At 36.3% G+C, this 27,242-nt stretch overlaps 4 protein-coding genes across 4 annotated transcripts; all 4 read left to right on the top strand.

The window, feature by feature from the left end:
- The first annotated feature begins 5,822 nt into the window (after nucleotides 1-5,822).
- LOC141915412 (paired box protein Pax-9-like) lies at nucleotides 5,823-6,957 on the top strand. The gene is made up of 2 exons (XM_074806930.1): nucleotides 5,823-5,850; nucleotides 6,188-6,957. Exons 1-2 carry the CDS (start codon nucleotides 5,823-5,825, stop codon nucleotides 6,955-6,957), a joined length of 798 nt encoding a protein of 265 aa, XP_074663031.1.
- Nucleotides 6,958-9,265: 2,308 nt separating this feature from the next.
- Nucleotides 9,266-15,163, top strand: LOC141912981 (saccharopine dehydrogenase-like oxidoreductase). The gene is made up of 12 exons (XM_074804423.1): nucleotides 9,266-9,527; nucleotides 9,881-9,987; nucleotides 10,077-10,157; nucleotides 10,975-11,104; nucleotides 11,239-11,288; nucleotides 12,135-12,268; nucleotides 12,511-12,628; nucleotides 12,733-12,852; nucleotides 12,939-12,995; nucleotides 13,077-13,197; nucleotides 13,668-13,749; nucleotides 13,841-15,163. Exons 1-12 carry the CDS (start codon nucleotides 9,350-9,352, stop codon nucleotides 13,932-13,934), a joined length of 1,272 nt encoding a protein of 423 aa, XP_074660524.1. The 5' UTR covers nucleotides 9,266-9,349; the 3' UTR covers nucleotides 13,935-15,163.
- A 563-nt stretch (nucleotides 15,164-15,726) lies between these two features.
- LOC141914817 (protein phosphatase 1 regulatory subunit 27-like) lies at nucleotides 15,727-18,188 on the top strand. Its single transcript, XM_074806128.1, has 4 exons — nucleotides 15,727-15,920; nucleotides 16,013-16,371; nucleotides 17,252-17,402; nucleotides 17,676-18,188. The coding sequence occupies exons 2-4, from the start codon at nucleotides 16,194-16,196 to the stop codon at nucleotides 17,836-17,838; spliced, it is 492 nt and encodes a 163-aa protein (XP_074662229.1). The 5' UTR covers nucleotides 15,727-15,920; nucleotides 16,013-16,193; the 3' UTR covers nucleotides 17,839-18,188.
- A 1,175-nt stretch (nucleotides 18,189-19,363) lies between these two features.
- Nucleotides 19,364-22,429, top strand: LOC141914796 (FMRFamide receptor-like). Its single transcript, XM_074806101.1, has 2 exons — nucleotides 19,364-19,527; nucleotides 20,978-22,429. The coding sequence occupies exon 2, from the start codon at nucleotides 21,143-21,145 to the stop codon at nucleotides 22,247-22,249; it is 1,107 nt and encodes a 368-aa protein (XP_074662202.1). The 5' UTR covers nucleotides 19,364-19,527; nucleotides 20,978-21,142; the 3' UTR covers nucleotides 22,250-22,429.
- The last annotated feature ends 4,813 nt before the right edge of the window (nucleotides 22,430-27,242 follow it).

The raw sequence follows: 27,242 nt of genomic DNA, 5'->3' as shown, positions 1-27,242 counted from the left end.
TCTCAGTTCGCTGACGTCGCTATAAGCACTAATTCTAGGGATTTTATTGTCAGTTGGAGGCGCATTAGTGGTGATTCTTCCGAGAATAACCGTAGAAACGGGAAGTTATTTTCGTATTAATAACATCAAAAACACGTACATATACACGGCAACTTAAACTTACATGAGAAACAACAACGTCATCGTCTTCGCAATCGTCGAAACTTTTTTCAGAAATCCTCGGAAGTTTTTGGAGCGGATACCTGCGACAGACTTGCATCCTTCATATCGGCGTGCACCTATAAGGTCTACACATACGCAGGTCCATTCTACGTAAGGGTATTACCACCCTAACTGTTATAAGACTGACAATTTATTGATTCAATTCATAAACAATTAACTCAATCCGCTTATCGTCTAAAACCACGCATTGACAGCTCTGTCTTAAAAACTGACGATAAATGATGAATAGCGATGATTTATACTCGTCGCTGGTAAAGAATGGTCGTTCGAGTTGTAATCTAGCGCAACAGCTTTCGTGTTCACCGACAATGTCACGCTAATTAATACCGCCAGGCTCTAATGGTGGCAGAGAATATTTTCAAATAGTTATTTTCGACAACGAGAAAGGTCATTACGAAGCTCTAAAAATCAAATTGAATTTCCCTGCGGAACAATTTGAGATGTCTATTTCATAATGGAGAACGTAGTTTTTTCTTTATTATTCATATACTCGCATGTACTGTTTTGTATCTATATCTAATAATATGCCGGTTGTTTTGCAATATCATTCGTAGCTATACCATATAGTCATCATTTCACTTTCAACTATTTCAACCGATGCATTTCCAATGACGTTAGAATCGATTCGCAAGCGGTGAAATCGTGTCAAGAGCTTTAGAAAAAATGTGCATATAGTTTCGTTGGTTTTCGGTGACTTGTTTTCTACGCATTTGATGACGATTCAACAACAGACGCGTGTCGTGGTATATCATATCCCCAGTGTCAAATATTACGCTATTCATTACATGAAATCCAATTCTGTGATGATAAGATACGATTTTACATCGAAAAAATGGTCGACGAAAACGTGAACGATTGATCAAACTACAAGACTCTTGGAAAATCTAACAGATTGGCTAATAAAGATAAGAAAATAATTGAATCTGTTTAATCTTAATAATTGAATCGTTACCTCGAAAGGCAATATGTAAGGTTGTTTAACTATTAAGGATATATATGAGGAACGACGAGAATCTTAACAACAATCAGTTACCTGCTGTCTGGATCTATCCATCATCCGCTTAATACTGAAATCCGAAGCGCAGTATGTCACTGCACCGACCGACGGGTCGACACTCATTCTCCTATTACAATCCCACGGTAACATTAATGTGATACAGAAATGTGTCAACAAGTAATTTACCGACATCCCATATATTCATACTCTATAACTCTCAACCACCTTCCTTGAAATAAGTAGAGTCGAGTAAAGGAATTTTATCAGGCAATGATCTTCTTCTCAGTTACTCATATTTTAGTTTATCACGTAAAAATACAAATTTTTGACGGTCATTAATTTGATTTTATTTCCGGCATTGAGCGCCATATATTGATATATTTGAAGGGAGGATGGGGAAGTATTTTTAATATGATATAATTCATTCATCAATATGTGTACAAAGTTTTTTTATAATTGTTGATCTGACATCACGACATCCCCGAGTCTAACATCCCCATCCCCAAAAGTCTCATTTTGTTGCTTATATTGTATCATTATCATCTCCAATACATAATATGTATATAATGTGCTCGTAGACTGTTAGTGGATGGGACCCGAGATGAAAATTCGTTGCACGTCTTTTTATGACGTGTCCATCGGAAGCAATTTGTGAGCACACTCGGACAGACAACGAAGGAATACAAATCCGATGTGGCTATGCTTAATATTGTCCGTTAGAGGGCGAGTTAGTGTAAAACCATACTTCTTCCCGATCGCACGGTTTTTCATCACGCGAGTGCTTTTTCCTTCTATGCATGCTCAAACGTGTATGACTTCATAGTATTTTATAATTAGAGCACTAAAACCGGTTATATCATAAATCCGAAAATGTTTTCTCGGATCTTCTTACAGCGTTCGAGATCGAAATTTCAGTTACGCGTAATCATTTGCAGGACTCGCTCCTCGCGCCCGACGTTTAGATTTTATAACGCTCGAATGATTTTACAAGAAAACCATGGAAAACATTCACACTTCTTTGCGTCTGCCGCAAAGTTATACTCGAAGTCGAAGACTTGTAAACATGGTGCGGATGAAAACACTTTGCCTGATGCCAGATGACGCGGTCTGGGGCAGCAGCAAGTTGTGATTTAAAAAAAAAAGAATCACACTTGAAAACCTCGCGGCATTAGTTTCCGTTTGAAGTAGAATGAGATGTCAATGATGTGTAATCTCAAATGTTGAAACTTTGAAAATAACAATTGTTTGCTTTGCAATAATTCCTCTAAGTATAATAAACACATCGGAACTGCGTCGCGGGTCAGCTGTGCGCCCGGATGTATTATTCAATAAATATCACATTTTATGAGACAGTTGAACGTGAAATACGATAAATACTTCAAAACAATAAAACAGATGTCTTCCAAGTGGCCCATATTTGTAATCACGTACTAATTTGAGGTCAATTTCTGATAAACAAATAAAGTTTAAACATTATAGTTATCAGGTTTCAACTACTCCTTCCTTGTTTCAGTAATTTCATTCAACCAATAGCAACGCGAAGTATCCAGTATCACATGGGATGTGTCTATAGACTTGTTGTTAATGGACCAATCAGCAGCAACCGTTTAAAACAATTAGTCAACTCGCTATAACTTTTAGTAGCTGGCTGTAAGCGGTGAAATTAACTGGATCATTATTTGCTTACCAATATATCGTTATCCAAATGATCGGACACATGGGTAAGTTATGATATAGATATTGACGATAGTAATAACTGGATTGATGCTGATACACAAAAACCGGCGAGAGATTTAAAAAAAATTGGAAAAATGTGCCTAAAAGAGTCTATATAGTATTTATGGAATTTTATAGAATTTTGGGAAAAGTCTCGCAATTTTTTTGGTTCTACTATATCTAAATTACCGATTTATTTCATTGTTCACATCTATCTAACATATTAAATTCATTCAGACACCGATTAGGCTATACAGAAAACTATTGAATTGACAAGGACGTATGAAATTTCATTTCGAACACTGGAAAGCATGTAAAGATTTGTAGAATTAAAACGTCTGGTTGACTGATTCAGAAATGGATTCATCGAAATCATCATGCTTACAGATTCATATTCGATTGTAAAGATGGCAGTACCCCGCGATAACATAAATGCGATTAAGTTATTTAACTTATAGCACAAATCCTCTCTTCTACATCAATTTTTTTCAAAATCTTTCGACTTACGTTTATAACATCTTAACATATTTTGTTGCGTCCGTGCTTTTTTGAGAATCAATAACACGATAGTTTGTGTACTATCAGGGGACCACATCGTCCATATGTATCCCACTTGGGTAACACTATATGAAATACAGCTTTTGGTTGAATACCTCATGTATTCGAATGATGAGATGTTTCTCCAGAATCCAGCCTATATGGTCATTTTCAATACACGTATAAAAACATAAATTGGACGCTCCTGTTAATTTTCCTTCACCTTGGCCTCGGTGAAAATCTAAGAAATATTTCCCATGCTCATATAGCCCTGCAGGTAACAATGTGATACCACATTTACTGTCGTCACCAGTCGTCTCAGGTTTTCTACTTCTAAGTGCAACATAATTAATCAATTTCGTGGCCAATATATGCATGTATACGTTTTCTTGGTCTTGCATTAAAAATTTCGAAAGACTGAAATTTATTGTTCAAAAACGAGTTGAATAAAAGACCAGTAGGCTTATTTTGGACCGAGTGAATTTTGAAAGCTATTTTATGGATTCCACGAGAATTCCATCCCGTCCAAATTTCAACTCGTTGACTCAATATGTTTATAACCAAATTCAAAAAAGTGATTAACGCATAAAAACGAAACTTCCAAAAAACTCCAATGAAGGGAAGGATGAAAGTACTGCGAGCGCGGCTGTGGAACTTTAGATCCAACTAAAGATAAGCAGGCATAGATGCGGCTGGTGATGGATATGTTTCTACTGATGTTGAACAATTACTCGTATAAACTTGGTATCTTTACGAGGGTAATTTGTATGAAGAGTTTTAACACCTTGTTTGACCCAAGTAATCAGTAGAACAGTTGGTCCTGCCTGTACTCTGTCTATTCTAATATATGCCGTTGACGGAATACATTCCAGATATCCAACTTCAAAAATTGTTGTCTTCTTGATTAATTTGTATGCCTTCAAAGAGCGCGCGGACCTCTATGTTTTTATATCTATTTGTCTTGCCTGCCTGAGAAAAAGTTTAGAGCCGGTGCATTTTCAAATATGTATTCAATGTGATTGACCATCAGATAGAAAATGACACCCCCAAAAACGTTTCGTAAGTGCACCCTTTTTTCAAGTGATCATTTTGAGTACATAAAAACACCAGTTATAACATTACACAAATGTAGATTTTAAGCCAGTGTTTTTTTGTCATGAGCATTTGTTATCAATTTTGAATCGTACTAGATCAATGGGTCAGGCTCGATGAGGGGTCCGGGTTATCTAACAAAACTTTTGGAAATGTGAATTTCTCGTTCCAGAAACAGACAGGGCCACTATTCTATTAATGTAGTACAGCCAAAGTTTTATACTTGGTCAACTTGTGCACTCACCTGCCAGTCGGATAGATATAAATTAGTCCAGCTCAGATGCAAACCACGTTGTAAACTGTTGATACCGATCATCGTCCGTCTTTATAAATCCATCCGCGAACGAATAAATTAATTCTTTAGATAACCATGCACTGGAGAATATCAGCCTTGTGTCCCGAATTAGAAATGACGGGACATTTGTTTCTGAACAAATGATTTTCTTGAGATTTAGTGCGAACATTTGCCGGAAAGATCTTTAACGTCGATGTAAACTATTGTTGACACCATATCTGTGTATTTGTTAATACAAAAGACCCTTTTCGTTAAATTTATTTAATGTCCGCTCTATCAAATATTTCCGAGTACTTGCAGTAGTGCATTTTGTAGAATATCATAGATTAACACGCAAGGTGCTCTTAAATTCGTATCAAACCAGTTTCAGAATGAAAACTATTCGTCAATAATAGATAAATCATTAAGTCTTTTGAATGTGTCTTTCTACAGTTTTTCTATATCTTTGAAACTTCTGTTCATTTGATTACACGAATAATGCCCAATGATCTCCCGCAAAGAATATTGAGGGCAAATCCCAATAAATGCACTGAAAACATGTTTCGTTGGTAGACGCTGGTGACCTTAAAACATTTTGTGTGAAGATGTCTCATTGAAATGTTGTAAATCATTTTATTTCTGTATATTTGGCAACTCTAGTTTATTAATGAGGGTGCTATATATTTTTGGCATGTCACTTTCGACATAATTTCATTGAAATATGGTTGTTAAAAGTTCACCTGTTCGTGAGAACAACAGGGTTTATAAACTGAAATAGCAAATAGTTAATTATACATTTTCATATAAAACCGTCGTAGAATGTTCTTTTTTCGGCTCATAACTTTGATTTTTCTTATGAACTACAATTAATGTCTTTATGATCGCTATAATTCATTCAAGAAGACCGATGTTATGGGCCGAAAAATTTGTCTTAATATTTGATTTGATTTCCGTTCAAGACGTACTGTAATCGAAGTCGTAAAGATGAAGGAAATTCGAATTAAGGTCCATGGTTAGATGGGTGAATTTTCCGGGTTTACATACTCTGAATTGGAATCAGTTTACCATTCACTCCCATTCAATCAGTTGTGCAATGTGATCTACCGTCCAATTACTGTTTCCTACCACAGTTTCCCCAGAATAACGCCTTTACCTGTGAAAGTGCAGGGACCTCAAAGTTGCATCCATACCGATGCGTTAATAGAATTAAAGATACAAGTAATAATGGCATCATAATGAAGAAAATGAACTTATGTGGGCTGTCATTTCAAATATGAACTGTGCCTAAAAAGCATATTTCTACATAAAGTATAAAGTATATAAAGAGCATATTTTTCTGTACATTTTAGATCCAAACTATGGCGAAGTCAATCAACTGGGTGGTGTCTTCGTGAATGGACGTCCACTGCCGAATGCTGTTCGAATAAAAATCGTAGAATTGGCTCAGATAGGCATTCGGCCCTGTGACATCAGCCGACAACTGCGCGTTTCTCATGGGTGTGTCAGTAAGATTTTGACTCGATATAAGGAAACCGGATCGATTTTACCCGGAGCTATAGGAGGCAGCAAACCGCGTGTCACCACACCTAACGTCGTTAAATATATAAAACTGTATAAAGAACGAGATCCGGGGATGTTCGCTTGGGAAATCAGAGATAGACTTCTGAGTGATGGAATCTGTGATACGTTTAATGTTCCATCGGTCAGTTCAATCAGTAGGATATTGAGGAGTAAGCTTGGCGGATGTAAAAAGTTGTACCCGGACTGTAAGGAACAGTATTCAGGACTATTCTATCATTCGCAGGTGGTCTCTCAAGTGTCTTCCCAGGGATTCCAAGCTACGGCGTCATCAATGTCTCTGGACTCGAAGCCTAACGTCGCGCAACTACCACCGACAACTCCATCGTCATTCTGTTCGTGGAATTCGTCCCATTCCGTTAACGACTTTCTTAATCAATTTCGCCCTTGCAGTATTTCACCGACAGGAGGCGTGACCGGTTGTAATATGACATCTGTAGGCTACGGTTATTCGTCGAGTGTCCAGCAGCCGTATAATTATCATTACAATGTTGGAATGACTCCAGCTGCAAACATGCAATCTATGTACATGCAGAGTTGATCGGGTTTCGCTTTGAAAACTCGCGAATGTGAGATTTGCTCGAAACAATTAAATAGTTAGATTTAATCGGAAATATCGAGACGAAACTTCACAATAAACCGTCAATAGACGGTGACTATTATGACGTTATTTGCTAAAAAATACTTTTAAATGGTAGCTTTTTGAGTTTTATATACATATATTGTGATTTATTAATATAGAAACGACATCGCTGAGAATTATCAGTACAACGGATACTTTATCATTTAAAGACGCTTATGGGGTATAGATGACCAAAACTTTCAAATGTTTGTGTTTGTTGGTTGGAATAAATTTGTTTCCTTTCTTAAAATATCGAGCGAGCTTTTTTTCATAATGGCGTGGATTTATACGATCTTTGGCAAATCCGTTTTTTCTTTGTCGGATGCTGATGAATTATTTGATGAATGAGGTCCAGGCGGCAACACTTCCCCTCCAGACTAATATATAAATAACAATATTTATTCTGTAGCGATTTAACTTTCACTCGGCACCGTTTCAGCTGTAAACTGTTTGACAAGTAATTACAAATAGGAAACAAATAGCTTCACACATCAGTCGCTGACAGGCGCAAAGTTTTCATATACCCTTTCACACATCCACAACGGGCATCGAAACAAATTAAGATCAGAGCGTTGACGATTTTTCGGATCAGAGCGAATTCTTGCCGTATTTTTGGGGCACAAATTTGTGATTGATTATGAAAGCTTTTTTATTCAGTCGACATGGCAAATTAGTTGGAGATGGGCCGTTTTTACATGCATTAAAGCGTCTGCAACGAGGCATTTCGTAAGTGTACAAACATTTTCACGCACCTGCTGGTGTCAGTTAACAACAGACGGATATGCGGTAAACTCATTACTCTGGAGACTGATAACTAAACGTTTGGTTTACCGACTGAAAACTAATTAAGCCTCAATGTATCTTTATCACTCAAATGTTTTATTGTTTGTTTATCTGCTCTTCACTGTGAAAATAACATTCGTCTTTCACGAGTACGTACACCAAACCAAACGCATGAATATACGTTGCGATATTTTTGTAAAGAGCTCAATTTTTCAATCAAAACGTCACTGATTTAACCTTATCAACTTACGTTTTCTATAAAACGAAAAAAAAGATAGTCCGGAAAAGCAGAGTGGGCAACACGTATACATGCGAAGACACCACATGTCATACAGTCGTTTCATTAATTGAAGAAGTCCCACAATTGAAATTTTATATGAAATAATTCATTAGAACGAAACCACAACGTTTCGGCTGTTGACTAACAGCCATCATCAGGTGGAATGACCGGAAAACAGAAGTATTATTTCATATAACATTTGAATTGTGGGACTTCTTTAATCTACAATATACACGGATTAGAGTGTCTACGGTACTACGAGACTACGGTATTTATCTATCTACCTTACGATGATATTTTTTCTATGTTCCTTAATTATTCAACCCATTTGACAGTGTTTTGGATTGACCGAAGTTCGAATAATAGGATATGCCATTTCCACGATAGGTAGAACACAATATCCGTGTTGACGCGATGAGGAGAGAATCCCACAATGATAATAAAAAGTCCGAAAATGAAACTTCGTGATAGTAGTTTATTTCAACGTTTCGACTATATCCTAATAGTCATCTTCAGGAATAATGAGATACTACAGAAATTATGAGATATATATACAATCCAGAGACAAAGAGACTAATTCAAGTAATCAGAGATGATACAAACTAAAGGAAAATTAACGTAGAAACAGTTACACGCTAAAATAGATTAAAGGGAAGCAAACTAAGGGGTGATTATAAACAACAATAGTGGGTATAATTATAAATGAAACTTAAAGTCAGTAGTAAAAAGAAAGACAAACTAGGGGGCACTTAAATTAAAACAAAGGTGAATAGAAGTTAAGTCAGAGACGAAATTGATGAGAGAACAAATAACAAATAATCAAAGGGGAAATCAAGTGTTGAGTTTAACCAGTTTACAGAGGAATTTTGATATAATTTTGATATGCCATTTGTCTTATCGAGGATCGATTGGAAAAATAAATTATGACATTCCCACAAACACTCAGATTGCAGGTGGAGGTGGTAAGATTAGAGGGAAGAACCCCACATCCCCATTATGGCCCTGCGATAGTGCGTAAGGAATATTCGGGATTAGAGGCTGGATTCGCCTCTGTGGTCGTCTTACAGTCGTTTTGAGTTGGCGTGAGCGAAGGTGACCCATCTCTGGCAAGCGAGTGTGGTAATACCGATAGATGTAGCGCTCTTCGCTCACACGGCTCCACACTCGAAGTCGCAAAGTCCACTTATCACCTAAAATCCTCCCATCGTCATCGTTTGGTAACTGTTCTGCTGTTTTTCATCCGACAGAATGGTGGTTTCAAGAACGTATGATATCGTGATATTCGGCGCTACCGGATTCACCGGACAGTATGTTGTCGAAGAGGTGGCTCGAATTGCTGATGAGGAAAGTGGCTTAACATGGGCGATCGCTGGAAGGAATAGAGAAAAGATGAATAAAGTTCTCGTAGAAGCCTCCAAACTAACAGGTACCGTACTACCTGAATTATAAATAATAAAGCAACGCAAGTTGCAAGACAATAAGTTCTACCAGGCCCAACTGCAGTTAACACCACATTTTTGCTCTTTTTTGCCTTTGGCCCAGTAGTATCAAACCTTATTAGTCTGACTACGCCATTATTTGGTAGACCTACAATTCTTGTTTTGTGAAGACGTCGTCGTCAGAAAAGCGGGGATAGATTAGGATTGACTCCGTCAGACACCGACTTTTGGGACTTGACTCTTAAAACTGCACAGTGATACAGATATTTCTCACTTGTCAATGCTGTCTTAGTTGATTTCAGTTCTATGAATAAATAACTCAACCTTTTTATATTCGTAGGGAAAGATCTGGAAAAAATTCCTATGATTTTGGCAGATGTAACTGAAGAACAATCTATCATTGATATGTGCAAGCAAGCAAAGCTAATTTTGAATACAGTTGGACCAGTGAGTGTTCATTTAGCTTCCTTTGTTTCTTATGAGATCTAATGTCGCGAGAGGTTATGGTTCTCTAATTGTTTCTAATTGATTTCTAGTATCGGTTTTATGGAGAGAAGATAGTAAAAGCATGTATAGATGCACAGACTCATCACATTGATATTAGTGGAGAACCACAGGTAGGCCTACTTATCAACCAACAATTTGATAGTAATGGTAATAATAATTCATTTTCTTGATAAAGCGCAATATCTACACAGTAATCTCTGCACTTAACATAAAATGAAAAAAATAGATTGAAAATGCAATCATCGGTGAACTATTCAACATCAAAGTTGAAATATTGCCGATTTGTTATAAACATAAAGGCAAATATAGGTTCTATACATATATTTCGCCGATTTGTGATTTGAACACCCTGATCTATAAAATAGTTTTTGAATGTGGCAAAAACTATGCCCAATTGTTTTTCAGAAATTCTCTATTCATAAACAACATTCTGATAAACATAGGTGCAGTGATAGGTGCGACGTGTTATAGACTTGTAATATAAAACATTCGTTTATATGCCTACGTGTTCATTGAAGAATACCGTGTTGATTATTGATCTTTCAGTGCGTTCAGCATATTTGAGGTTTTACTGTCTGTAGTGTATCTTGTATCTGTCGATTCAAAGTGAACTGGAGTTTTTTTCTCAGTGAGCCGCACAGCTGGCAAATGAGCTCATGTGTGCTAAAATTAGTCCAATATGATGCTGTCTGATGATTTTTTCTTCTATCGATTACTGTGTACATGATATTCTGAATAGTTTGATATGCGATTGATAAAAAGATCTATGGCTGTATGATAAACTAACTATAAACACTTGTGCATGTCATTTTGATGTATCAAATTTAAGTTTCAGTTTCAGATGTTTGAATCTCTATTTAAGAATAAATTTAAGATTCTAAATTATTCCTTTTTTGCTATGTTATATTTTGATTTTTATGATTTCAGTTTTTGGAGAAAATGCAATTACTCTACAATACAAAGGCCAAAGAAAGTAGTATCTATGTTGTTGGTGCTTGTGGATGGGACAGCATACCTGCTGACATGGGTGTCGTGTATTTGCAACAGAATTTTGATGGTATGTTTTTTTTTTAATCTCTTGTTTTTCAGTAGGTTCTATATGCTATCAGTTTGGTATGTATGTCTAATCTAAATAAATACCTATTGGTATTTTCTTAACATGATTGTGTTTTATCTACCTTGATATTTAAGGTGACCTGAATTCTGTGGAAAACTTTGTTGGCGGTAAATCTGGACCCAAGGTGAGATTCAGTTTATCATAGAAATGAAAACATATTTGATTTAAGTGACAAGATCTTAATTATGGAACCAATACATGTGGTATACCCCTTATTTAATGACACATTTCGAAGGTGCCTGACTTAATTGGTCTGACTAACTTTCTGGTGGAGGTTTCAATCAAAAATTAACGGATGTATCTCTACCAATCATTATCCCATCAATGTTCCACTGTGTGGTTTCTTCCTTGAATTTGATATTTACTGCACATGACAAAAGATACCATTACCTATCTAACAGGACAGCTTGCTAAGTTTTAGCTATGGCTATTGGCTAAGCAAAGTATTGGAGGGACATTATGTGAGAGAGGCAGCTGCAATTTCTAAACAGCTTTTCCACATAGCTTTAAAGTCAAGCCAATATAAACTTGAGCCCAGGTAAGAGTATTAGAAAACAGCCGCCTACCCTCTCCTGCTCTGCAATCCTACTTCCAGCAACCAAAACACTCACAACATCTATTCTCATTAACTTTGACTTGGCTGGTATGATTCTGCTAGTTACACATTCTTTGTCTCTAACAAATGACTTTGTAGTAGAAAATACAGGTAGTTGTAGAATTACTTTCATAGCCCGGCACTGATGTGAAAAGGCAGCTGAAGGTTTTGCAGTTCTTTTCAGTTTTTCACCTTGAATTTCTTGCATATCAAATTTCTACATTGTAAAAGGGGTTTTTAAAAGATAAATAAGAGTGAATGTAGTGATAGTGAATCCTCATTCCCAAAACCGATCAGCTGTTCAGGTATTGTATGATCGATGCCCTAGTAGATGATCTTGTCTAACGTGTTTGTATTAACCGATTTTGCATGCAGGGAGGTGGAGTTCACTTTGGAACGTGGCAATCAGCAATATACGGCTTCGCACACGCAGGTGAACTGAAAAAGTTGCGAAGCGCCTTATTCCATAATTCGCGTTTACCAAAAAGTCAATACAAGATTCCCGGAAGGTGAGGTAATCTTTTATACCCTTCAAATCGAGATTGGTTTTACAAGAAATGATTTTTGAGATATTTCATATGTTTTAAGTTTACAATTTGTGCTATCTATCTAAATTACAATGTTCATGTTTCGGTTGAAAGAACTATCACAATAAGTATCATCCAGATTCAAGAGTTTAAGTCACCATATATTGAAAGATTCGTTTGTTCTCTTGTCTTTCTTCAATTAAAGATGATTTTTGTCGTTGTAGAAATCCGATATCATACAGCGATGAAGTTAGTAATTGGATTCTACCGTTTCCAGGAAGTGACAAGTCTGTCATACAGAGAACTCAACGTCATATTTACTACGAATTGGAGAAAAAACCTGTATGTGAAAATATATGATTCACAGTATATTACATGTACTTTTACATGATTTTTAATCACTCTACTATAGGAAAAAGTAATCATTTATTTATATGAATTGGCAGGTCCAGTTTGAAGCATATTATCGTGTGCCATCTCTTTTTGCTTCGTTGGTTGTCGCCTTTTGTGCCATAGTTTTTGGAATATTGGCCAAATTCAGTTTCGGTAGATCATTGTTAGAAAAGGTAAGTAGACTGTGTCGTGATTTAACCAGTGTCATTAATCATTTTATACCACTCCTTTGACAGTGTATTTGATTATTTTTTGTCAGTATCCACGGATATTTTCGCTTGGTATGTTTTCACACGAAGGACCGACCCGAGAACAGGTAATTAGTTGAATAATTTGGCGCTTTCCTCAATGATAAATGGTGTAACTACATTCTAACCGTTGTCAATTTTTGAAATAGGTTCAAGGAGCATCATTTTCGATGACATTCATCGGTAAAGGGTGGGATACAAAGTTACCCGGAATGGAAGACCACAAAGAACCACCTAATAAAACCATGGTACTGAAGATTACGGGGCCCGGTGAGTCATACTTAAGAATTAACTTTTACAAGACACTGATTCCTTAAAAACTTCAAAACAGAATATGCTTTTAAAGTTGCTTGAAACTCCTTTTATTTGTGCAAAATGTCCAAAACTTCAGTTTTGAGAAATAGACTATTAGAAATGTTTGTAGTTGTACAGTAGACTAGACACACCTAAATCGGTACAGTTGGGACCAGGAGTTTTTTTATCCGGGCTATTACCGAATTAGATAGAAGATTAAGGGAATGTGAAGGATAAAAATTTGCTTGCAAAACCACCAAATTATTGGTTTAGTGAAATGAACAGTACCGATATAGGACATTACAGTAATTTGGATATGAAAGTGATGCGGGCACTTCTTCGAAATTTTCTCTTTGAAAACTTGTTATATCCAGGAATGAACAATCTGTAGGGACCCTATTTTAGAATTTCTCATTTTTGAATGTTGATTTGATGTATGATTGTAGAGCCTGGTTACATCGCTACGTCGACGTTAATGGTGCAGGCTGCTGTCGTCGTATTGAAGGAAACCTCTAAACTTCCTCCTCCGTGAGTTTAAAATTAGATAATAATGAAATCAATTCGGTAAATACCAATTTGAAATTTGCGTCTTAATGTTATGTACATTGTATGTTTGCAGCGGTGGCGTACTGACTCCAGGAATAGCATTTGCCCAAACATCATTAGTCGAAAGGCTGAGTCGTCGCAATATTCACTTCAAAATCGAAAAATAATCAACTGAATCAACGAAATGTCATTGACACTGTTAGAATCACTGTTATGAAACACTGGGTGTCAATATATATATATATAACATATAACATAATGGAATAGTGTTTATAGTCTGTATTTGATGATTATAGTGGAAGTTATAGTACCAGAATGTTATAGTACATGTTGGCTCAGTGTTATATTTCGCTAATCATTGAAAGCATTTCCTGTGAAAAATACCCCAGTGTATTTCTAGTATTTTTTTCTTCACAAAACATATGCTGAATTATCTAGAGGTTTTACAACTGACATGAATGTAGGATTCGGGAAGTTTGAAATGTGCTTGAATGAAAATGATGTTTTATGAACGATTTGATTGATTCTGTGTAAAGAAGGCGATTGTTGAGAAATTATTCTTTTAAAGATTTAATGATTGTTATAGAGGTTAAATGGATACTTGCTCTGTGATAAAAAAATTTCACTCGTCTGAACCTCAAGTGCCTACTTGCATTTTGCAGGAATAATTCATCCTTCAAAACGATAAACCATAAATCTTCTAACCTTAACCTAAATTTAATAATTGAAAATCTTGTTCTATTCCTAAATCTGTTTTCATGTTTATGAAATAAAGGGTCAAACTCTCGTAGTACTTGCTGCCTGTTATGGAGAGGGATTGATTCATCTTGGGGTGAACAATTTGCATTCTTATTCATTTGTGACCAAATAAAGCTAATTTTAGAGCTCTGATGTAGTGATTTGTATAGTTAAATCATTCCTTAGATATTGTAGTATGGGGTGGAAGCGACCCTTATATATTAGATGTATTTATTATTAGAATCAAGATTTGTTGTAAAATGTAAATTTATTGTAGTAATTATTTTTTTAATGATTATTTGATCATATTACACATACGTTTTAAGTGCCAAAGAATAACTTGGACTTTCTAGAATTATTCGAACACGTCAACCTACCTGTGTCATATTTCAATTTTTGAATTACTGTTTGCAGTTTTATATTTTCGACCAAGATATTTGTGTTCATTGATGATATTTCGTGAAGAGTAAATTTGCCCGTGATGAATCGTGAATAGTCAAATTGCACTTAAATACAAATGTATTATGCATGTAATGTATGTACTCTTTATGTATGTAGATTTTTTGTGTGCTATGATTGTGCTGTGAATGTTTGGAATGCATTTTGTTAGTCATATTGCTGTTATCTACTGCATTGATTGTAATAAAAGTGATTTCATCAAATGAAATGATGATTGTCTTTGTTGGTAGCTTAATAAAGAAAATCTAGAGGAATCTTAAGTGACATTTCAATCGGAGCTCCGTGGTCAGAAAGATTTAAAGTGATGGATATAATAGGAAAACGCGAATAAAACTGACATTCATTATAGAAAAGACAACACTGACGACACCGATCACTCGGCAATATTTACAATGAAAATAAATGCCAATCATATTTTCCTTCATAATGAGATAATTAAGCAATGAAATTGACATACAGAGTTTATATTTACTGCCACAATGAATTGAACTGTGCAAATAGAAGTGTAATTCATTGTGGCCGTCACCTGTGAGATTTTAATCTTAAGAGTCAACAAAATTTATTTGCATTCCATAAAAGGCGTTTAATCCTACATACCTAGCCGCAGCAATAAATATGCACATTAATTTTTATATGGTAACTCCAAATTATAGCTTTTGAATATTAGGTACCGTACGACAAAGATTTAGTTGTCGTAAACACATGATAATTTATCCATAAAGGAATGTTGTTTTTGTTTCTTATTCATTTCGCGAAGAGTTAATAGCTGTATAAGTACTGTTAAATGTTTCAAGTATCGAAATTTATCTCGCTCGTAGATAACTGTTGTAAGTAAATAATTGTTTAGCCTCATTCGTCGAATTGTAGCCATTACCTGAATGAAAAACCGCAATTAAATATTCATCACCCGTGTACACTCGAAAAGTTAGAAACAGCCATATTCAAGGAACGGTATGGTATGTGTACCTATAATATTTCTGGATATTTTTGATGACTTGTGTTATGTGGCGCTCGCAATAATTCAGTTGTGCATCTGCACCACTTTCAGTACAGTACATGGGACGGCGTGATAGGACTCAGATTACCATAAACCAACGGTCCGACTCAATTTTATGATTCATGGATATATGACAGATTATCCGCCCACGAAGAGATAAAACGGGGAACTTCGTCCAGGACACCAGGATATTGAAGATTTTGGAAAACCAGTATATACAAGCGATATAAATATGAGTCGAAGGGCAAGCGTGTTCGCAAAAGAAAATCCTGGCGTCAAACCTAAAGGGGTTAGATTTCCTGATGAATTAGTGTTTCTTGATAGTATAAAAGTAAACGATATTTCGCATATGCATGATATGTTGAGGAGAGCAAGCATTCAACTGGACATCAGCGCAATCAATGATGCAGGTGAGAATTAAGTAGTTATTTTTCACGTTTTATTTGTTGCTCGCAAAAACATAATTTTCTAGATATGAACTTTTTGGAATTTCTATTTATTCATATAGAAGGTACATGTATACTCTAACAATAAGAAAGACCCAAATTGTTTCATTGCCCTTAGCCGATAAAATGGCTGTTTCTGAAATGAGATTAGAACTCCGCTCTATGGCAAGTGTAATAACCAAAACAATCCATCATCCATTGACAAACCCATTTGCGGAATTGCAATTCAACAAAACTTAATTAGTTTTTTTCAATGATGAAAAATTGTTTGTGAACGTAGGGCAGGGCTAATAAATAGTAGGGGCCATTAGAATTGTATCATATTATGGTAACATATGTTGGCAAATATTGAATAGCTATATTTGTTCGATGAGGAAAATCTATAGATAAGATCAATCATAAAGTATTTGATTAGGGCTATATGTAGTGCATTAGATACAAAGATCACGTGGGACTCTGCATATGTTACTAATATTTGCATATATAACTTTACTTAGTCTAGTCTATGAATGTTCGAAAATATGTATCTGATAAATTCCATGCAAATTCAATTTCTTTCGAATTCAATTTATTTACATAAATCATTGTACAACGTCGTTGATAGAACAAAAACAAAAAGTAAGCTATTAACAACAATAAAAACCAACAATAATGAAGAGACGTACTACAAAACCATTATGTGATCTATTTACAAGTCCATCATAGTATAAATCTAAACTTGTCCGTATAGGATGTCTCGACTCATAGCATACAAATTACATATTTATAGCACCAAAATTGCCCATTCCCCGAGCTTATCACTGGAGCCTGATTTCAAATTTCCAATGGCTGGATCTATTTTCAGGTCTGACTCCGTTGCATCAAGCTGTATTAGATGACAATATGTTGGCAGTTCGGTTGTTGGTTGGTCACGGCGCTGACGTCAATAAACAAGATGAAGATACCTGGTCACCGCTTCATGCCGCATGCGCCGAGGGACATATTGAGATCGCTAAGTACGATAAACCTCAGATATTCGAAAATTCCTTATCAGAAAAAAATTGTTACTAACAATGAGCGCAAATTATTTCTGCGATCGATTTGACAGAGAATTCTCCTAATGAATAGCAAATTTGGATGTATGGCCTCAATAAGATAATCAAAATATATACATAATAAGATAATGGTTCATAGCTCGTAATAATTACTAGGCTACCGAAGTATATTTTGTATACAATATTGTTACATTTAACGTCACCTTGTAAGAATTCTTATTTGAAATTTTGTAGGTATCTCCTAAAGATGGGAGCTTCTAAAGACTCGGTAACAGATGAAGGGGAACGTCCCATAGATCTTGTAGATTCTGAAAATTATTCATTGATATCGCTTTTACTGGATAAATCAGAATCGTGGAAAGATGATTATCATTTGGACGATGTGGTGTCAAATTAAGTTTTAAGAAGAATGATTTAAAACAGTATGAAAAACGAAATGAGCGGATATTCCTTATTGACAGACGATTCCATCTGTCACTAGAGACTGTAACTGTACTTACATTGTGGTCAAAATATAGAAGATCTACCATCAAATATTTGCGGTACTACGTGTCGATATGATGTAAATGATGGCTATAAAAGGAGGTTTTGAGTTATGTATATATGAAATAGTATATTGTGTCTTATTTTCTGGAAGATCTGCACTCGAATTATATTCGAAATGAATTGTTTACTTATTATCTTAGCTCTCACGTTGTAAAAAATAGAACACCCTCAATACGTATGTAAATAAATGTTCATTTTCTCTGATGCGTATATACATTTGTTTTTGTGGCTGAACGAATCCCCAGAACATGAATGAGGGTGGGAAAGAAACGACTGTGCTACAGTATCATTTTTAACTTGTTACTATTCTAGCTATTTAAAAAAGAAACAATTTTCGTGGTGAAAAAAAAACAATTTCCATTGATGAAGAATTTTGTACATATTTCCGTGTACATCATTCAACAGGAATATGGTGTGTAGATAGAAGCCTATTATTAAATGGGTACCGATGACGAGTCTATTCCATTTTTCTTGGAATACACTCCCGATATCTGTAGTCCAACGAATAACTGAATTCACTTCCGTATCGTTTCAACAACAGCTAACGAACCACCCCCTCTACCACCGAAGACATTCTCTCTCATTCCAGCTCTTATTCAAGGTAAGCAACGAACATACGTAAAACATCGATGCTAAAGATCACGGCAAACAAGTTGTATGTTTCTATCGGGAAATCTCAATACCAAGTTGTGATAGCTGTACATTCCGTTAGCGTTATAATGGCACTGACCATGAGGTTGTAGTGTATATTCAACCGTCGGGTACGTTCATGCAAGCACGGTGATTGGTGCCATAAATAAACAGAAGGAGACATGAGACGAGCTTCTACTTTGTTTGCTGGACCAAGAAGCAATCACTGCCTATCCAAATATCATCTAACTTTTCACACAAAAGCCACATATTAAACGACCACTGATGCAATCTTCTTTATCTCAATCTCTAGCTTTTGACTTGAGTGACGGATATTGACCAGAAAATAATTTACGAATGTTGCGCTTTATCTCACGCACGAGGCCTATACGAGCGCAATCGGGACAAAAACACGAACATGCCTCACTTAGTTGAACGTACTCAGCGTTATCTTCGGCTGTGATGATTAAAATTGGTTATGGAGATAGCGAGGGGTTGATTTACGTGTTTCAGTTCAGTTTCTACCTTCGTAACTGTGTACACGTCAGTGTAGCGAACAATAGTGGCTGTTGTTTCAAGAGTCTCATTCTAAACACGAGGATGTATGTATGTTAATTTTATTAGAGAATAATATATTCTTTGAAAGTCTATTTTTGAGAATTTGTTTGAGTTGCACAGGTGGTCATTGCTTCCGATTCTCATTAAGTCGTCCTACTCATACAGGAAATTTACAGAGCCACGACATTGGGAAACTATGTGGATGGTATAGACATTGCAGCGGAATAATTATGAAATTCTCTTGTGCTTGCAAATATACAAACAGAATTTGAGTTCGAAACGATCGGTATACGTGGATGGATTATCCGTGAATTTCATGGTGGATAGGTTGTATGTTTGGCATAAAACTCCAGTAAGTATCGATTTATATCGTGGACTCTAAAGCCCATCGCACACGGCACCGAACAAACGTTTTTTCATCGTGAAAAAACGTTTTCGATGTCGTGTGCGGGGGAGGCAAAACAAAAAAACGCCGAACTGAAAAACGTTTTTCACGAGCAAAAAACGTTTTCTGAAAAACGTTTTTCTGTTTCGGCGAAACAAATGTTTTGCCGTGTGCGTTGGGCTTAAAACGTTTTATAAGAGTCCACGGGCCGGTTTTATGGTATAGTATTATCTTGAACCCGGGGGTTATCTCAATTCATTTTCAATTGAGTTAGCTCCCGGGTTCAAGTTAAAACCAGTCTATAAAACCGGCCCCATGATTATATGAAAGAAAATTGATTTCGAATCTTCGTTTCGAGAAATTCTAAGACTTTTTTACCAATAATCTGACCATTTTTTAAGGTAAGGGAATATATTTCCGCTGCACCGAACGAATGAACAAACTAACATTACATTACTAATATCTTAAGAATAAATCTGATGAAAATCTACAATTTAATTTCGTGTTGCTTTCGGCAACATTTGTAATGGATTACAGAATATGTTTGATCATATGGTATTAAAAGCACGAAACCAATAAAGCTTAGTCTTATTGCCATTAGTTTGAGACTTATCGGCAGGTAACGACCTGACGTATCCAGAAAGGCCTCGGAGGAAAAGTTTTAGTGAACTCCGCAGGCGCTTTCACATCTATCTTTCTCAGCCATTAGGTAATTGAAGGCTGTCCTGTCTGTAGATGTAATACAGAATCCCCCGATAATAACCCTCGGAATAATGGCTTTGTGAATAATTGATAACGGGTTCATTCATTCATCCGAATCGATGAGGGAGAGAAGTGAGAAATATTACCCCAGGAAATTCATAGAGCCAGCGAATCAAACAATTTATTGCTATTAACGTCATTCGGTCCTTAAATCATTCTTGGTTGTTGGCACAAAGCTTCAGCTACCGAAGCACTTTGTGCTTTCCTTGCAGAGATAGTGATTAGTAGGGATTAGAATCGATTGAAATTCACTCATAAAAATTTCATATGGCATGCTATATTTTACTGTCCATAAACGAGAAGCGCATAAAATGAATACCCAGCCATAATAGATACAGATGCTAATTTTTATAGAAACCATGTGTTTCATTTTCGTGTTTTATGGATTTATTGATTCGCCGGTAGTGATTATTGCATGTAAATCTTTACGTTAATTGTTTTTCGAAAAGAGACGGAAATTGATGTTGTCAATCTTCCGAAACACTAACAGACGATGTAACGTTATTGTGGGCCACAAAGTGTGACCTATAGACAGATGATTAGCTTTTTCACAGAAAACCCCATTGCTTTCGCCCATTTAATTATATTCAATCATATTTTTAACACTTGGTATCACGAAGAAAATTATCATGCTATTTTCTCTTTTTCCTGATAGGATTTGGCAAACATCCTGGACTTCGACGATTGAAAATGTAATGATATCAAAATCAATAGTATTAGGTGCCGTAGATCACGTGTGATAACGGCTTCACGGATTGGTTGGATCTGAGGAAAGTGTAGAACCATTACTGACAATCATCTCCTATAAAAGACGCCGATCATGACAACCTCGGGAGATCTAGGACTTAACGGCAGTGACACTCCACAGCCATCGTCATCGCCATCGTCTTATTTCGATATGTCAGAAAAGACATTAGCTAATGTTCGTTTCGTTAATAACATCTTCGATGTTTATATTCCTCCGATAATTTTTGTTCTCGGCGTTACAGGAAATATTCTCGCTATTATCATCATGAGTCGTCCGCGATTCAATAAATTTACGACGGCTTTTTACATGCGAATCCTCGCCGTGTTCGATACTAATCTTCTCACTGTCGTGTTAATTCAACATTATCTCGAAAGTAACTACGCTAATTCTGTAGCCTCTGATGGGTTCTGTAAAAGTTTTTTATTTACAGATTTCACAGGATTTGGACTATCTAACTGGGTTCTCGTAGCGATGACTCTCGACAGATTTTTAGCCGTCCAGTTTCCGTTGAAAGCGCCGATTTGGTGTACGATATACCGCGCAAAATGGAGTACTTTTGCCGTGTTAATTTATTTCCTGGTTACAAATATCCACGTTGTAATTTTCTCAGGCCCAAAGTTCACCGTGGGCGATAATACACTTTTCTGTGAAATATATATTCCGGAGATTTGGAGAGAGGCGTTTTATCTGTACGATATGATCGTCACAATTCTGGTTCCGTTCTTCGTTTTGCTCGTGCTTAACGTTCAAATCATCCGCGTCGTTACACGAAGTAACAAACAACGAAACGAAATGTCGATAAAAAACCCGAATAATGTCGGCAAGAGCGAACAACGAGAACGTCAACTTACGACACTTTTGATACTGGTGTGTATAGTTTTTCTCGTAACGAGTCTACCGTATGCCGTTGACTTCATCGTCTGGGAACACGTCATCGACTATGAAAGTGACAGCAATTTAGAAGAGATACGCAACTGTAGCTCCAGCATAACTTACAAGTTTTTGTACATCAATCCTATGATCAATTTCTACCTTTACTGCCTCGGTTGTTCAAAATTTCGCTTCGAATTGAAGATGATATTCTATTGGAAATGTTGTTGCAACGAACCCGGCTCGACCACAAACTCGGAAGATAGCGCTTATAAAGTTTCGGTGATTTCGACAAATAGAAATATTTAATCATTGACTTTTACGAAATTATTGTTTCTGTTTATTCATCGTGTTCTTTAATAGATATGATATATGTCGTGTGATACTTACAAATGTATATGATTAAGTTATATATAATGAATACTCTAAACAAAGCCTTTTTAAATCAATGTTTAACATCATTCAAATAAGCAATTTACGTATCTACAACTCTTCATCACTTGAATAAATGTCAAAATTTAGACGTTTAAAATTGTATTTCACGAGTAAATAATGTTGGTCTTCCGTGATTGATACTTATTTCACCAATCCCAATCACCTCCTGTGCGGAGGCGAGAGTACTTCAGCCACACTGTATGTATGATAGGTCCTTCTAAAACCGCATGTCACTAATTGCTTCCAAACTCAAAACTTTGACTGAAATGTTCGGCAAGGTTATACACACGTGCCGTCTACAAACGAGCTATTTCCGTGAATATCGATTTAATTAGAGTTTAGCGTGATAGTTTGTTTAGATAAGTGCCTCATTTTCTTCGAATTCGTCTAAAAGAGTCATAAAGTTTTAGTAACATTTTCCGTTGCACCTGACGTCTCCACTGGTAACTTTACTTAGTATTCGTGATAAGACTCGCAATCGCTGAATTTTCTACGAACGATTTTATTTTCCGGAACGGTCGTTACTTCCTGTGTCTCAAATCGAAAGCCGGTGATGCGTGAAGGTTCTGTTCACACTAATCACGTTATTGCTGAAAAAACACTTGCTTGCTTTGAAGGCCCCAGATTTTTTATTTGTGTTGTTCTCCGATACACATAACATGAAATAGTTGAGAAATGTAAGACTTTGATTGATTTCTGTGTGAAAAAGCCGTTTGTTTCTAATTAACGCTACGTATATCCAAGTCAAACAAACCCAACCAGGTACGGCATATTCATCTCTGCATATTGAATGAATTGATCGTTTTATACGTTATAGATTTATCGTTTTTGTCGGCGATTAACTTTTTATCATCCATTTTCTAACATGAGATAATCAGCGTTTTAAATTGATATCGGCAAATACGTATGTTTCCTTGTAAGCGGGTGATCATTGTATCATACGATGAAAATTGCGGATAATTGGCCTGATAACCCGCTGAAAATTGGTATCATTAGATGATCATGTATATCTGAATTCTCTCTGATCAATTCTTAATAAGCGTGGATAAAAAGATAGTCACAGGAGGTATTAATGATGAGTTAAATTGCCCGTCGTAGAAAAAAAAACACAACAGATCATTGTTCTATATGACCCCTCTCGAATTCACGCACTAGCCATATATAATTTACACAGGTGAAATAGTAACCCCGACACAGTGTGGTATTTTCTACCGTGCTGGGTACGAGTTCCAACACGGCTGTATAGTGAAAAATAATACTTCAATGTGAACGTGATTCATCGTATAAAATCTGAGTTTTTCAATTTGATTGATATTTTTGTATAGCCCTCGGCGATGATAGAATTTTCAAAACGTTTCCGAGTTTTGATTCATGTCCAATAATCATTTACAAATATGTGCTATAAAACGGTATTTTAAGTCTTATCATTTCTAAATGCTAAAAAAAGAAACTCTGGAAATCATTAATGAAAAAAGATTGAATTAAGATCGTTTGGCGTTGTATTCAATCGGGTCATGCGCATAATACATTTCCTTTTATTTTTCCATATTTGTAAGTCTATCGCAGCATGCGAAAACTATTCTGAAAGATTTCATGGTTTAATGAATCGTATTTACAGCGCTGTTAATTACAGTACCGTTGGTTGACACGATAAAAGATATATGATATCATATATATGTGTACACGGGGAAGGCTATAAAATTCAGCGAAGCGATTCGTCCCGCAATGCTACGTGATTTTGTAAAAACATTACTTAGACTAATGACACGGTGGATACGAAAATATGCTTTTGCAGTGTTGTTCATTACACGAATAACCAATTCACTGTACAGCGTAGATAATTGGATAAGTGGTAAGTATAATTTCACTATGTGTTCGATTGATTGAATTGTATATTGATACAAACGCAAACTATATGCTGAAAACAATAGTAAATACACCTGGTTTATCATGGGAATAAACAGCAAGTAACTAATAATTACACTTTAATGTATTTCCTTTTTTATATGAAGCGAATAATAAGACCGGCGTGGACTCTATCTTCGACGTCATGACGACCTTTTTCTTTTATACTTGGATCAGTTATTTACATAGTTCCATTGCACAGTGCTATTATCAATCATTTTGTAAAACATGTTCTAACTGAACTTCTTTGTACTGCTCGTTTATTGGAAAACCGTCATTGCGGATATCTTTACTTTTAAATAATCTGCAGGTGCGTTTCATTAATTTGGTCGAAGAAAATTCCTCAATTCCTGTGAGATGTTCTAATTACCTCGGGTTCTCCACTTACTCACGCATTCAAGAGCATTCTCCTCTATTTTGCGTAGAGATCCATTTCAAAGAGGTTTTTCTTTACTCTTAAACAAATTTCTCTACAGTGCTGAGGCCTATTGAATATTTATGTTAACTGATAATGAATTATTAAATTTCGTTATTTTCTTTGGTTGCAGTAACTGCATCTATAATGGACTTGTAGTAGTCGTCGATCAAAATAACATAATGCCGAGTCACAGAAACAGCAAACAGCCATCCGTGGTCATGGATGCATTGATAAATGAAACACGATCGACGAAAACGCATTTGCCCCCGCTTCCTCCGAGTATCATAGATGAAATGGTTTGGAAACGAACGCGTAGACGGGGACCTATCGTTAAACACAGTGCAGTCGAAGATTTCCCGCGGACGACTTCGAAACGGAAAGACAAGAGAATATTTACAGAAGGTATCAGCAATGCAAGCAGATTACCACCGCCGAGTTTCGTCATCGAAGATAAACATTTTATCCCCTCAAATCTTCCTGAATCAATAAAGTTTTGTAAGCGACGTGATAAAGTGACGTTAGACGTTCAGCGACCGAAAGACATCAACAACCTGAAAGACGCCAGGTTTTACGAGTTATTTAAGTACCCACGCATGGCGAAACACGATAACAGTATGATCCTACCTAAGCATACGTTAGTTGATGGATTAGACAAGAGCAGCGTCAAGGAACACATTGCACCGCCAGCCACTACTGTAACTACTTATGATCGTAATGCAGAGAATCCCGATGATGGTTCCGTAAAAAATTACGCTGTGGGTGAAGATGATATTATGCTTGATGATCCTACAGATACGAACGTCGATTCCACTGATACAAATAATCAGGGGACTGGATTAGCAATAGCTAGTGCGCACGATGCAGCCGTCGACACTAAAGAAGAATTATCAAACGACGAAGATAACGACGAAGCCGCCGAGACTCAATTGGTTAAAGATGAAAATTCTGAAGAAATTGCAAATGATCCCGAAACGGATGTCGCAGATGGGGTTGATGCAGAAGTGGCGTCTGATGATTTATTAGATACAAATACTGAAAGGATTGTTGAAATATCAGAACATAAAATAGAAACTGAAGAATCAGATAAAGAACTGCACAAGAATGACGAAGAAAAAGAAAAAGAAAAAGTAGAAGAAGAAGAAGGAGAAGAAGAAGGAGAAGAAGAACAACAACAACAACAAAAACCACAAAATGAATCATTTGGGACTAGAGTCGTGGCTCTTCCCCCGATCGGTGGATATTATGCCGACCAGCAACCAAAATTCCCACCGCATAATACTCCAATGGTAGCCAGTTTACCAAACATCGCGGGAAAATATCAGCCATTTTTGCGACAAGTCACTATAACACTGGATATCAGTGAATTGAATGAAACCAGACGAAAACGAGAACTCAGATCAATGTATCCGATGTATAATTATTTATCGGAGCGCCAAGAACAAGTCTTGAAAGATTTGGTTAAAAATCCAAAACAAACTGTTCACGATGAGCAGATGACGCAAGACAAACCTAACCCTAATGATTTAAAAAAGCAGCAATCAAAACGCAAAAAGAAAAAGAATTTCGACAAAAATGAGAAGATCATTACACCGAAAGAATATTTATACGCAGATGAAATCGCGATGAACAAACAGGTCGCAGAAAATTTGGATGCCACTTATTTCCAGGGATATAGTATTTTTGATGAACATCTAAAAACTGTTATGGCAGCTATAGACAAGGGTAGACAGGAAAATTCAGTTGAATTTGTTTCACATTCGATGAAAAGAAAATCATCTGGTCTTGATTCTTTCCTGGATAACTCACCGCGAGAAAGAGCGAAGCCGCCAACTCCCCTCACTACACAAGGGATTCCGAGACCCGATAATTTACTTTCGTTAACATCATCTGATGTCTGAAATTCGGGCTGTAGCTATTGGTGCAGAGACTTGTCACGATTGAGAATGTCTGGAATTATCGGGGTACTTGTATCCCTGCAACTGCATAATAAAAAAAAACACATTTTTGATTACGGGTTTGCTAATTACTGGTTTGATTCATTCACTTTCAATTGTGAGTCTCTGTGACTATAGGCTGGGATCCTCGATGACTAGGGTATTGTTGGTAATGAGTAACATCAAGTTCGGGTTTACCTTATCGCAGCGGGGCCTCAGGTGTTCGGCCAATTATGCGTCACCCGCGGGCCGGAGGAGCGCACCGACCCAACTGAGAGTCCGACATATCGCGCCACCGATTGAAAGACTACTTGTATATAGTGTAGTGGTGAGTCGGGTAATATAAAAAAACGTCACAATTAAATCTTCTTTGCCCGTCATTTGTGGGTTTTTCATATATGCATGAACTCTACTGTTGATATCAAATGGATTTAGTCCTGTGACCGCTGATTTTAAAAACAAATCGTCTGAAAGTACTATCATTAACAAACTTTTGTAAATTCCAATAAATCATCGTAAGATAAATTGTTTCTTATAAATAAACTTTAATTGAATTGTAATTGAACCCAAGTCCGGTCCATGAGTCTGAGTGTTGCATAGGCGGTGTCGT

This window comes from Tubulanus polymorphus, chromosome 1 (assembly GCF_964204645.1).
Source record: "Tubulanus polymorphus chromosome 1, tnTubPoly1.2, whole genome shotgun sequence".
NCBI lineage: Eukaryota > Metazoa > Nemertea > Palaeonemertea > Tubulaniformes > Tubulanidae > Tubulanus > Tubulanus polymorphus.
Note: the sequence above shows the minus strand (reverse complement) of the source record. Positions and strands in the feature narration are given on the sequence as shown.